The sequence below is a fragment of the Geotrypetes seraphini genome, chromosome 15 (genome assembly GCF_902459505.1).
Source record: "Geotrypetes seraphini chromosome 15, aGeoSer1.1, whole genome shotgun sequence".
Classification (NCBI taxonomy): Eukaryota; Metazoa; Chordata; class Amphibia; order Gymnophiona; family Dermophiidae; genus Geotrypetes; species Geotrypetes seraphini.
This window is the reverse complement of record NC_047098.1, coordinates 9,105,588-9,118,612: the sequence shown is the minus strand read 5'-3', so window position 1 is coordinate 9,118,612 and position 13,025 is coordinate 9,105,588. Positions and strand designations below refer to the sequence as shown.

General features: G+C 43.5%; 1 protein-coding gene across 15 annotated transcripts in view; it reads left to right on the top strand.

Moving 5' to 3' along the window:
- Nucleotides 1-12,775, top strand: part of VPS13D (vacuolar protein sorting 13 homolog D) — a 301,308-nt gene extending 288,533 nt beyond the window's left edge. For 14 of the 15 annotated variants that reach the window (XM_033922651.1, XM_033922648.1, XM_033922653.1 and 11 more), the window contains 2 exons: nucleotides 8,738-8,978; nucleotides 10,767-10,904. In XM_033922651.1, coding sequence (XP_033778542.1) covers nucleotides 8,738-8,978; nucleotides 10,767-10,898 — 373 coding nt within the window. In that variant the 3' untranslated portion in view covers nucleotides 10,899-10,904. Of the gene's footprint in view, nucleotides 1-8,737; nucleotides 8,979-10,766 lie in introns of all 15 variants that reach the window. The other variant, XM_033922659.1, reaches the window with a different exon arrangement.
- Nucleotides 12,776-13,025: the final 250 nt, after the last annotated feature.

Sequence of the window (13,025 nt, the reverse complement as noted above, 5' to 3'; positions counted from 1 at the left end):
GAGTGGGGTCCAGCAGGTGGGAGGGAAGCGGGATGGTTAACAGTTGGCTGGGACAGGACACAGGAAGGATCGCTCCTGTTCCAGCTCACCGCTGGACTACCAGGGCTTAAGGCAGGCTCATGAGAGGCCTGCAACGGGTCCAGTAGGTGGGAGGGAAGCAATGTGGTTAACAGCTGGACAGGACAGGACATGGGAAGGATTGCTCCTGTCCCAGCTCACCTCTGGACCACCAGGATTTAAGGCAGGCCCGCGGGAAGCCTGAAATAGGGTCTGGAAGGTGGGGTGGATAACAGCTGGCCTGGACAGGCTGCGGGAAGGATCACTCCTGGCTAACCGCTGGACCACCAAGACTTAAGCAAGACCTGCAGTGGGCATTTGAGGCTGGGTGCAGAGCTGGGCAGGGAGGGAGGGAAAGAGGACTGGGTGCAAGGCAGGGCAATTGAATATGACCCCCCTTCTCCCCCCTGGTTTATATTCAAGTGAACCGTTTTCCCCCTTTTAGGGGGGGGAAGGTTGCCTCGGTTTATAATCGGATCAGTTTGTATTTGAGTATATACGGTAAATTTAGGCCTTAAGATTAGTGAACCGCATGAGCGGGAGAGCTACACTAGAGAATGACACGGTGAAAAAATTGGTCCCCGTCACCGCCCCGTCCCCGTCTCACCATCCCCGTCACCGCCCCGTCCCCGTCTCACCATCCCCGTCACCGCCCCGTCCCCGTCTCACCATCCTCTTCACCGCCCCGTCACCGCCCCGTCACCGCCACTGCAATCCCATTCACTTTTCTTTATTTACGTATAAAGGAAACATTCTTTAAAACTTTAAAACTTAGTTAAATATTAGTTAATAACTATACAAAAACAAAACACGCAGAGAAAAAATTAATTAATAAAAATTCTCAAAACTGACACATTTTGATCACTAAATTTAAAATAGTTATTTTTTATACAGTTTTTCAATCACTAATCTTCCACCACCCCTGGGGCTAGCAATGCAAAAACAAACACGACATGTACTTTAAATGCTGCCGTGATTAGCATAGTGACCGCGGCTACGGCTGCAAGTCTCCCCTCCCCCCAGCGATCACGGCAGGAGGGCACCCAACCCCTCCTGTAGACCCCCCCAACGGCCCTCCCGACAATCGCAGCAGAAGGGTACCCAACCCCTCCTGCCGGTCCTCCCAATGGCCTCCCCTAAGATCGCCGGCAGGAGGGTACCCAACCCCTCCTGCTGGACCCCCCCCCAACGAACCCTCCCACCCCGGAACCCCCTTAGTCTTACTTTCCAAGTTGGACCGGACGGCTCCTCACACGTATGGCCAGCAGGCTTGCCTCCGTCCAAATGAGGCGGGCCCGCCCCTACCCTGCCCAACCCACAGGATCCTAGGGCCTGATTGGTCTAGGCACCTAAAGCCACTCCCGCTATAGGAGGGGCCTTAGGTGCTTGGGCCAATCAGGCCCTAGGATCCTGTGGGTTAGGCAGGGGAGGGGAGGGGCGGGCCCGCCTCATTTGGACGGAGGCAGGCCTGCTGGCCAGACGAGCGAGGAGCTGTCCGGTCCAACTTGGAAAGTAAGACTAAGGGGGTTCCGGGGTGGGAGGGTTCGTTGGGGGGGGGTCCAGCAGGAGGGGTTGGGTACCCTCCTGCCGGCGATCTTAGGGGAGGCCATTGGGAGGACCGGCAGGAGGGGTTGGGTACCCTTCTGCTGCGATTGTCGGAAGGGCCGTTGGGGGGGTCTACAGGAGGGGTTGATCTGACAAATGAGGAGCACGGTGAAACACAGGTAAATAGCGGTTCCTAGAAGGGGGTACATTGGCCCGCGGGGACAAACCTGTTCACCGTTTCCGTGGTCGGTGAATGGCCTTGTCCCCGTCACCGCAGCGACTGCTAGTTTTCTTCCCCGTTTTCGGCGGTGACCCGCGGCTTAAATGCGGTGGCCGCGGGTAAACCGTCACCGTGTCATTCTCTAAGCTACACCCTCCAGACAGCCTGCTGCATCTGATTCCAATGCCCTATTGAAGCCCAGATGGAATCTATTAAACTCGTTTTCATCATTAAACAAGCTCTGCCTGCTTCATGTACTAGAGTGATGTATAAATTGATCTATAAATAAGCTATGTCATTATGAGCAACACAAAATGTAAGCTTAAATGTTGATCTAAGATGCCCTACCCTGACCTTTCTTGTATGTAGACCAAACGTCGACCTCCCATTACATACATGAAAAAAATGTTAATACGTATGACTAAGCCTAGGAAGGAAAGTCTAAAGATTCCACACATTGCAGAAAATTAAGTTGTGGTATTGGCCTGAACACCCTCTCATGTTCAGTTTATAATTTCACTAGTCTTATAGCCCGTTACATTAATGGGTGCTAGAATATATGTGTGTGTGTCTGTCTTTATTTCTTTCTCTCTCTCTCTCCTTCTGTATTTCTGTCTTTCTTTTTCCTCGGCTGTCCACCCATTCTCCCTTCCTTTTACCTTCCCTGTGTCCACCACCACCCCTTCACTGCTCCCCTTATCCAGCAGCAGCCCTTCTCCCTTTTTTTTTATCTCTCCCCTGTCCAGCAGCACCTCTTTCCTGTCCCCCTGTCCAGCAATAGGCCTCTCTTCCTTTCCCTCCCCCCCCCCCCCCCCCGTCTCTACAAAAGAGATCCTTTCAAGCCTGCAGAATCTAGTGTACTAAACATTTTGGAACTGCATCAAGCAAGGCAGGGGATTCTGTGCCAGGCATGGAACCTACTTTTCTATTAGGCCTTCACGTAGAGTTCATATGTTTATCCATCCAACAATAAAGGCCTGCCATTATAAAAGATACCTGGACTGAACTCTTGCTTTCCAAACAGGTCAACTGAACGATTGGCTGGGTAACATCATTAAGCTCTCCTCATCCTATCTAAATTTTAGAAAACTAGTAAAAAGAAACGTGTTTAACTGATTTGTAACCTAAAAACTCTTAAAGCCTTACCACTTTATTCTGCTTACATGTACTCAACGACCTTACATTGTGACTATTTCCCTAACTACCTCTTTTCTCTGATTCTCTTTATTCTGCTTACATGTACTCGACGACTTTACATTGTGACTATTTCGCTGATTGTCCAGCTCTTCTTATTGTGAACCGCCTCAAACTACTATGGCTTTGGCGGTATTTAAGAATAAAATTATTATTATTATTATTCCCCTGTCCATCAGCACCTCCTTCCTGCTCTCCCGTCCAGCAGTAGGCCTCCCTTCCTTTTTCTCCCCCCCCCCTCCGTCTCTTCCCCTGTCCAGCAGCACCCCTTACTTCGCGTCTGCCCTCCACTGACAGCCGCGGCGGCCTGCAGACGCCGACAGCCACGCGGCCAACAGCCGTGGCGGCAGGCAGCCTCCGCGCCGCCCGAAGCTGACATCCGCCTTGGGAGACAGAGATGTGTGGAAGCGCGCATACGCACTCCTACCTGCGGGGACCTACAGTGCACGGAAAACGGGAGCACGCAGGTCAGAGTGCGCATGCACGGCTTAGGCTTTTATTATATTAGATAGTGAGAGACCTTATTCATTTACCTAATAACTCTTTAACCAGTGAGCAGTGCCTCGCCACATTAAAGAATCTTGCAAACTTTTTTTTTTAAATTTATATGCCACTTATGGTCTAAGTGGTGTGCATGCAGGTACTCAAGCATTTCTCCCTGTCTGTCCCAGCGGGCTCACACTCTATCTAATGTACCTGGGGCAATAGAGGGATTAAGTGACTTGCCCAAAGTCACAAGGAGCAGCGTGCTGAAGCTGGAGCTCTAACCACTGTGCCACACGCTCCCACTGATCCTATAAGGGCGGGTGGGTAGGCAGGCTGGCTTGTGGTGCACTGGTCTGTTTTCATGCCACAGTGTGCAACATTTTATTACACAATGGAAAGAAAAATACACGTGTAATGAAACAGAACAAAAGAAAAAGCGGGGAAGGGACTCTGTACACTAGTCTCAAGATCATTCAGTTTATTAACATATCAGCCATTTAAACAGAAAGAATGCAAGCTTATTAGAGAGAGTCCAGCAGCTGTCATGACCAGGTTAAGTGAATCGTGGCTGGGGAAGGTTCATGGTATTGTTCCAGCAGAGACCAGTTCAAATGTAGATGGAAAACCAAAGGAAAGGAGGCTGCTGAGACCACAAGTATTTAATTATATCAATTATATTAGATTATGATGTTTTTTGTTTTAAATCTTTATTGATTTTCAAACTTTGACAGTGCATTACAATTAATTGAACATAAAATACTGCATAATACACAAGTAATACATAAAACAATCATTTTCTCCCACCCTCCTCCCAATTATTAATACAATAAGACATATTATGTAATTACAATATTATAATTAAGTAATTTTAATCCTCAAAATACATTTCCCTCCCTCCACACACCCTGGATGTGTAAGGAAATCTAAAATTATGATGTTTTAAATAGATATGTTTCCCCAGCAGTAGGGGGAGGAAGAGCTAGCGGATGATGTGGCTGGGCCACGTGGCCTTTTTCTGCCGTCTTTTCCTATGTTTCTATTTGTGCTATTTGTAGAGGACTGTTCACGCGGCGTAAAAGGCATTCATACTGGAGGAGCCAGATTATTTATTTGGACACACCAATGTTCCATACGAGACCACAAGATATGCAGCTGTGAACAAGAGAGAGTCACCATATTAGATCCTCTCTTGGTGTGGATATGGGATTGACCAGCCATTGCATCGCTTCTTCCATCTCCCAGAATGGAGTAAACAACATAATGACTAACAGATTTCATAAATAGGTCAAACTGTGGCTGAAAGCATCTAGTGTGTCGATATTTAATAGGTAGTGCCAGTGGGGTAGCTGGGAAGGTTGGCGCATCCCTTGCTCTTCCCTGCTGCGTTGTGCACCCCGCCACTCGCTTACCTCTTGAAATGTTCGCTAGCGCAAGCCATATCTTCCACCTGCTGCTCGCGCCAGCCTCAACTCCCTTCTGCCATCACATCCTGGTCCCGCGACTGAGAAGTGACTTCAGAAGGGTGCCAAGGTCGGTGTGAGCAGAAGGTGGAAGATGTTGCTTCTGCCGGTGCAGAGGGGGGGGGGGGTTGAAGAGGAGGAGAGACGGAGCCCTCGCAAAGATGGCGCCTGGGGCTGTCCGCACCTCCCCTTACTACGGCACTGGGTAGTACATGGTTATGAAACAAGTTTAATTAATTCTGAAAGCGTTTTCCCTTAGGTGAGTCAATTGCAAATGAGGCCTCCTCCTTAGCAAGGTCTTTGTCTTAAGGAACTAGAAGGTCAATGAAGTGAAGTTAGTCTAACTTGAACGACTTAAATATGCTAATCTAATAAGCCAGAAATCATAGTGTGTTCTTATATCAATCAAATGGAAAGAATGTTATGGGAAAGCTTAGCACGAGGGAGATTATATTTGTATGACTTTGTGCAATCCTTTGATGTGTTAGTTCTCATGCTACCTAAAACTGTATCCGTGAAATTAACCAAGACTCTGCCATGAATCTTCACTTGTCACGTTGCTCATGCACAACGGTCTAGAATTGCAACATTGCTAAATAAGAGAAATCTCTAACACAGAGTTTGTGCCCTTGGCTTTTTTTTTTATTATTATTCCTTTCCAATTTAATGGAATGTTGAAAAGAAATTAAAATATTAGAGGTCAAAAGGGTCTATCCATGCTGGGATAACTCAATGAAGATTTTGGAGAATGGGGGAGGGATTTGGCATCAGGGAAAAAAGACACCAATTCGAACATGGGTCACAGACCATTTCTGTGGGGGTTCCAGAGAAATAATCCCCTCAAAAATGGCCCAATGCAGTTCCAGTTGCAGCAAAGGGAATTGCCCCTCCCCCTCCAGTCGCACATACACATGCATGCAAAAGGGGTGGAAGGAATTCATGAGCCATGCTTCACATGCATTCTTTTCCTAGCATTGTAATTAAAACCAGATTCCTAATTATTTGCATATTTTCTTCAACTTGGTAAAGGAGTCTTTAATACCTTATTCTACTGTTCTGTCTAAATGTTTCCATATTTACTGTTTCACTTCTGGAAAATGTGGTGCAGTTACTCTCTGAGGCTGTTAAAATTCTAGAAATTCCCCAGCTTGTTCTACTGGCTCACGTTCCAAGTTTCATTATTTTCTTATTTATTACATTCCTAATCATGGAAATAATATCACAAGAAGGGCATGTGACTATCTAAACTGTAACACAAGGCTTGAAAAAACTAGACATACAAGGGATACAGTTTACATCAAAAAACTTAAAGAACACAAGAACAGCCATCCTGGGTCAGACCATCAAGCCCAGTATCCTGTTTCCACAGTGGCCAATCCAGGTCACAAGTACATGGCAGAAACCCAAAGAGTAGCAACATTCCAGAATCTCAGAGTAAGCAAGATTCCGGAATCCCAAATAGTAGCAACATTCCATGCAGAATTCCCAAGAGTAGCAACATTCCAGAATCTAAAGAGTAAGCAACATTCCAGAATCCCAAAGAGTAGCAACATTCCATGTGGAATTCCCAAGAGTAGCAACATTCCAGAATCCCAAATAGTAGCAACATTCCATGCAGAATTCCCAAGAGTAACAACATTCCAGAATCCCAAATAGTAGCAACATTCCATGCGGAATTCCCAAGAGTAGCATGCTCCCTTTCCAGGGCAAGCACTGGCTCCACCCATGTCTGTCTCAATAGCTTCTTTAAAAAACAGATTTTCTTTGCATATAAGAAATGTAAGTAAATAAATAAATAAAATAATTTGAACCAAATTTAGTTGTGCCAATGATGTTTTCTGTGTAGTAGGTCACACTTCCAGCCATTACTATACGTCCTTTGCACTTAACATGTTTTAAGTTTTGCTGTTAAGGCGTACTAAGTTCAAAAATTTAGCAAAAGACCCTTGAAGCATGCACACGTTTGATAAAATATGCATATAAATCGCAACTCCACCCATGCCCATCCCACTGACCACGCCTAATCTAAAGTTGTATGTAAGTACTTGCCTAATTGTACTGCACATAATTTTTTACACATAAGAGACTTTTATTGAATATAAATTAGTGTTTTATATGTGAAAATTTTATAAAATTACTTCCAAAATCAGCTTATTTTGTTTTGTCCTTCTTTTAACTGTTGTACTCCTAACCATAGCTATTGCCATTTCTCCTCCATAGCCACGGATGGGCCTTGGGGTCGTGGGTCCCTCTAACTTTGGGTTCAGGCCCCCTCCAAAATTGCAGCATCACCAGATGAATGGCTGGCAGGGATGCTCTGCCAGCCGAAGAGATTCACTGGTTTAACTCCAGCTGTGGATGCTGGGCACTTAGAATATGCACAGAATTCCCAGCGTCCAGAGCTAGAGTCCCCCCCCCCCCCTCTTCCGTCTGCTTCCTCACTGCTGAGGCAGGACAGACAAGGGGCTCAGCCAGAGTTTGGGCATCCTTACCAGCAAAGGTATGGATGGAGGGTGGCACTGAAATTTTGTCTCTCCATCTTTCCTTTCCCGTACCTTCTTCCTGGCATGAGTCTTCCAAAAGGTGCATCCCTGAGGTATATCCTATTTCTTCCCTTGAATATTCAACTCAATATCATCATGGCAAAATATTTGGCTTTAATGTCAGATATATTGAAATCATATTTCTGTCATAAGAACTTCACTTTTTTTTTTATCCCCTCCCATGCACCCTGCCTTTGACCCAACAAAGGTCAAATTGAGTTGCCTTTAACTATACATGTCCCAATATGGTAAAGAAAGAGATAAATGCAAAACATCACACCTCCTACAAGTACAGGCCCCTTTCTGCCTATTCTCCAGCTCCCTAGTCCTTTATCCAACCCCCTATATCCTCTCTACGTTGTCCAATCATCCCCATGTTTGTTCAAATGTTTGCTCCTTCCCCCCTCAGCATCCAACTAAGTTTATCATCATGTCTTCCCAACGGGCCAACCAGTGAGCCTTCATGGGGCCAGGAACCTTGCACTTGATTGATCCTCTGTAGGAAAACCTCTTTCTCTGCTCATAGGCTGGAACTGTCCAGGAAGGGGATTTTTTGATCATTACAACCTCCTCCTATTTGTGCCTTAAGGCTGAATGCCACTTTTGTCCTTTTCTGTAATGTTCTGTATTAGCTGTTTGCACCATTTTCTCTTTGTTATATATCTCTCTCTCTAGGTCCTCCAGTTTAACATATACAAATATTGTTTGGTATAATTTCAAGAGGAAGTATAAACGACACTAGAGTATGGTGTAAGGGTGAAACCACATTAGCCATTTGTCTTTAAAGTGGTTTATTCTCTGTACAGACTCTGATTGCTAAACCCTATGATTCAGTCTTTTTTTTTTTCCTTCTTCCCGTATTTATCATCCTGCAAGCTAGCTGATCTGTCCCTGCATATCCTTTGCAGACTCCTTAACCTTTCACCTCTTAATGTGTTCAATAACTAACTATACTTTTTTGCTCTCAGCTTCAGGCAGTCTTTCACTTTTATATCTTAAAATGTTATAGAGGTAGTCAAGATTATATTAACTTTGGGAAAGGGTAATTTCTTGAAATGTATGGAACAACCAAAATGGTTTTCTAAAATAAAATTCTTCGGTATAATTCTGTGTTCTGTTCTATCTGGTAAAGGTATTTGGTTTCTCTGTAAATTTACATTAGCTATTGCTTGTTCTGTTGTACTTCAGTTCTTGGACATTATCTCTGGATTCTTGCCCTCCTTTCTTTCCAGCTTCATAGCTGTGGAGCACATAGACAGTTACTGCGTGCTCATCTCCTCCAAATCAGTCTATTTTCTGAAGTGGGGTGACTATGTGGATCGAGAAGCCATTTTCCTTGAAATCAAGTACGATGACCTCTTCCACTGCCTAGTCTTGAAGGATCATGGGAAAGTATACATCCAGCTGACCAAGAAGGCTGTGACTACAAGTAGTGGCTTTGCAGTTCCAGGAGCATCTCATCAGAAGCCTATGGTGAGGGAACTAACTTATACTACTGTATTGGGGATTGTACGTATAGAGCAATTTCAAGGTTTGAATTGTAACCTAGATATACTAAAGGGAAAGTGCTTTGTAAATCTACTTTTGTGTGTTCACAGAGGTTGTATTAAAATTGGGAGGTTCAGTGCTCCACTTAAACCACACTGAGCAAACTAATTCCCCCCGCCCCCAAGACAATATTTAGTGTCAAATGGTGTCATTGAATAGCATCTCTAATTTCCCAAGTACAATCTGGGCAGTCCAGGGATGGAGTCGGGGAGGAGCCAGCTTTTATGCTAAAAGGCCATCTTAATGCCAGTGCCTGCATAGGTAAGGTGCCAGGTGAGACCACACAAAGACTGTCCTGTATTTGGTGCTGCCACTGAATATTCACATCCACGTCCTCTGCCCTCTTCCCCCTCACGATCCTCTTTTGAGTCCTCCCTCCCATTTCTGATTCTCTTCCTACCAAGTCCATCTTCCAATCCATCCCTCCACATACACTGGACCATCATCACCCTGGAATTTATCCAGAGGGAGATAACCTGGTGCTGTAGTGGGACGGAGCAGAGGCAGGGCAGGAGCTCTCACACCAGGTTCAAAAATGGCAGTGCTGACCCCTAGTACTAGGCTTACATTACTACCACTAAGGATCTGTCCTCTATTTAAGTGGGACTACAGCAGGCGAGGAGATCGGGGGCTTGAAATAACAGACCCCCTCCACCCCTACCCTTTATCCAGGTCCTGGCTGATATTCAGATAGGAAGCTTATGTGGATCCCGGCTGAATATCATTCAGGACCCAGATAAGTACCAACAGCTAGGTCCTGGCCAGTGACCAATGCCTAGACGTGACCTGACATTGTATATCTGGGTCTAATTTAGATGGCGACAGCCTGTGTTTGAAAAAAATAACAGATGGCTATCAGCTGAAAATTGTACTCTCTCTGCCTTTTACTTTTATTCCAGATGATTTAGATTTTGAACTACTAGGTTACTATTAATCATTTCAAGGCCAGTTCAGAGGAAAGCTATGTACAGGAGTTGATCTAAATTGGACAGTCATGTTAGCCAGTTCATCGTTTTCTAGCATGAGTGTCACCCCTTTGGGATTTACATGATAACTTTGGGAATTTTAAGCGATCTCAACTTCTAAGGTGTAGATACCGTTAGCATACAATGACGTATAAAACAGGAGAGTCAAATCGACAAACACAAGATAACAAGCAGAGAAGTGGAAATGTCCTATACAGACTGGTGGACTCAGATGTATTTTTAAAAGATCCTTTAATTCATCTAATAAGTAACTCAATGACTCGACATGTACATGTTTTGGCCCAGATGGCCTGCCTCAGGAGGCTTCCAAATCTCGTGGTTGATACAAATAAATTGGTCCACAAAAAGACATCCACTCAAATCGTGGGTACAAAACTACGGAAACTTGAGAACTCCGCATGCAGTAAAGCATGGGGTGGGGGGGGGAAACAGTGGGCAACCTATGCTCCCCTTTATAGCTCCGGCGCAAATCTAGCCCGGTAGCTTCTGAGGCCTTTTCCCCTAAATTAGGGTTTCATAATTAAGTATAGAAAATTAGTGTCTATTATTGGGGTCAGGCAACAGTGATAGTTTTTGCTCCCAGCATAATTATTTAACTGGAGGCGATTGTGAAAAGTTTGTGTATTTATCCTCCAGTCCCTCAAAGAATTTTTGGATTCGTTATACAAAGTATTCATTCCTCAATGCATTGACATTGATCACACAGCTTGCATTTGATCTTTTACAGGTTCATGTGAAATCAGAAGAGCTTGCAAACAGAATATCTCAAGAAATAAACTATGCAAAAAGCCTTTACAATGAGCAACGCCTGATGTTAAGACAAACGAAGGATCAAGAGCTTTTGGAGTTGGATTCCTGACAATCTTTTCTACCAGTATTGATCTGTCTTCCTTCCACCCAGCCCTTCTCAAATTGACCAACTCCCCTCAAAACTGGGTTTGCGGACAAACGAAAGAAGAAAAAGATCACTTTGTACAAATAAAATCTTGCACTGGAGTCACAAAAACATTAAAAAGAATCGATATCCTAAAATTAAGGTATTTCATATAGGGGAGTAATTTGGATTATGAGAAATCAAGATTTTTCTTAAGAGAGTTGAGTTAAATAATGTAAAATACAGATATTAAGCTTAATAGTTATTAGGAAGCTGTTTATTTTGTTAACATGTATATATGTACAACCGTGGTTTTGATGTAAATACCTAAAAAATAACCAAATAGGGGATTAGGTATCTATAAAGAACTGTTTACTACTGAACTGTAAAGAAAGATATGTCGCGTGTCATTGCACTAAATTATATGTGTCTAGTACAGACCTAATTCTTTATAGAAAACCAGGGACTGCACTACAGTAAAACTCAGACAAGGAAAAGTAGCTTTGTCACTTGGGGGAGCGTCATTGAACGATATTAGAAATGTGCTAGATGTGATTTCAGGGTTCTGGGCATAGTTCGTAGCAGTCTTCTTTCTGTTTCAGAGAAGTTCTAAACCAAGCAAAACTTAGCAAAGGATCATTGGTTAGCCTCTTTATAAGGACGTGAGGGTTGCAATTCTAAGCAGCAAATGGTCCCAGTTTCTAACAAGCCTGAACTGCAGAGAGTTTTTGTGTACAGTCTGGATTTTGTAGATCCCCCCTCCTTTAGAACCCTGGTTTTCTTTTTCTCCGCGTTGTTTTTTATTTTCCAGATTTCTTTATCTAGAAGTAGAAACGTTTGCACAAATCTAATCCATTCCTCTCCAAGAGAGGGATTGAGGAGACAAATCCAAAGCTTTTCAGACGCTCAAAAGAAGAAAGTTTGATGAGCTCCAAGGACATGGTTGATCTTGTGCTTAACTACTGACATTTTTATTTTTTTTGTATGCTTTGTAATTCAAGAGATAAGGAGTACATCATTTGAACGTCGATATCTAGAGTCTTCTTAAACAGTGGTTTTCCTTGATGCAATTCAAGCATCGACACACATCATCGATTCAGCCTGAAGCACTACATTTCCCAAACTCATTCTGTCTCATAATCCCGGCTGTGTTGCTTTCTCTGAAACTTTTTATAACCATTTGTGGAAGGAAGACACATATTTAACATTTTTAATTGAACAAAAAACAATGGGTGAGTGACAGCACCAGCTGCAGAGGCTTCAACCTTTCTGAGAAAACGGATAACAGGCCTTAGCGTTTCTAGATTTGGAACCAAACAGATATGTATTTCAGGCTAATATCAAAGAGCTACTGGTACTTTCTGAAATTAAAGCCTATAAATTAGGTCCTCACTGATAAAAGTAAAACCTTATTTGGAATTCTGTAGCGCTATCGATCCCTTTCAAGTCAGATAGCTGAAAAGGGGCAAGTAGGTAGGCCAGGTTATCGCATGAAAAATACATATTTTGCGTGTCATCTAGGTACATCCTGTGAGAAAAACAAATCATCTAATGTATTGGAGATATATTCTATAATGTAAAAAAATATATATATATATAAAAATTATTTTTACACACCTATATATTATTTTGAAGTTTTAAATGTAAAGCTCAAAATAGTTTTTTGAAAACTTCCAAGCTATATGTGTACTCTTAATATAGGAGATGAATGGATAACAGAATATGTATGAGTTGGCATGTGAATGAAATAAAAGGATTCAACGTTAATTATTTGGCCTAGTAGACAAATGAACTCGCCTCTGTCAGTATTCCTCTCGGTGTATGCTGTGTTTTCTAAATAAACATTTGAAGGGAGAAAGTCAGTTCAATGGCTGTTATGTGCTTTGTTCAACTGGGACTTCTTCAAAAGAAGGGGAGCTTAACCGTCGAGCTCGACATGGATTTTGTTTGTGCAATCAGATTGCAAGATGATGATATAAGTTATCCAACGATGCGATTAATGTAAGCTTTCAAAACATTCACTGGGAGCGATGCATGAAAAGAAAAATCTGTTTCTCCTTTTGTTTCAAGAACATGTACCATATCCACCCAAACCCCCACCTCCAAAAATAC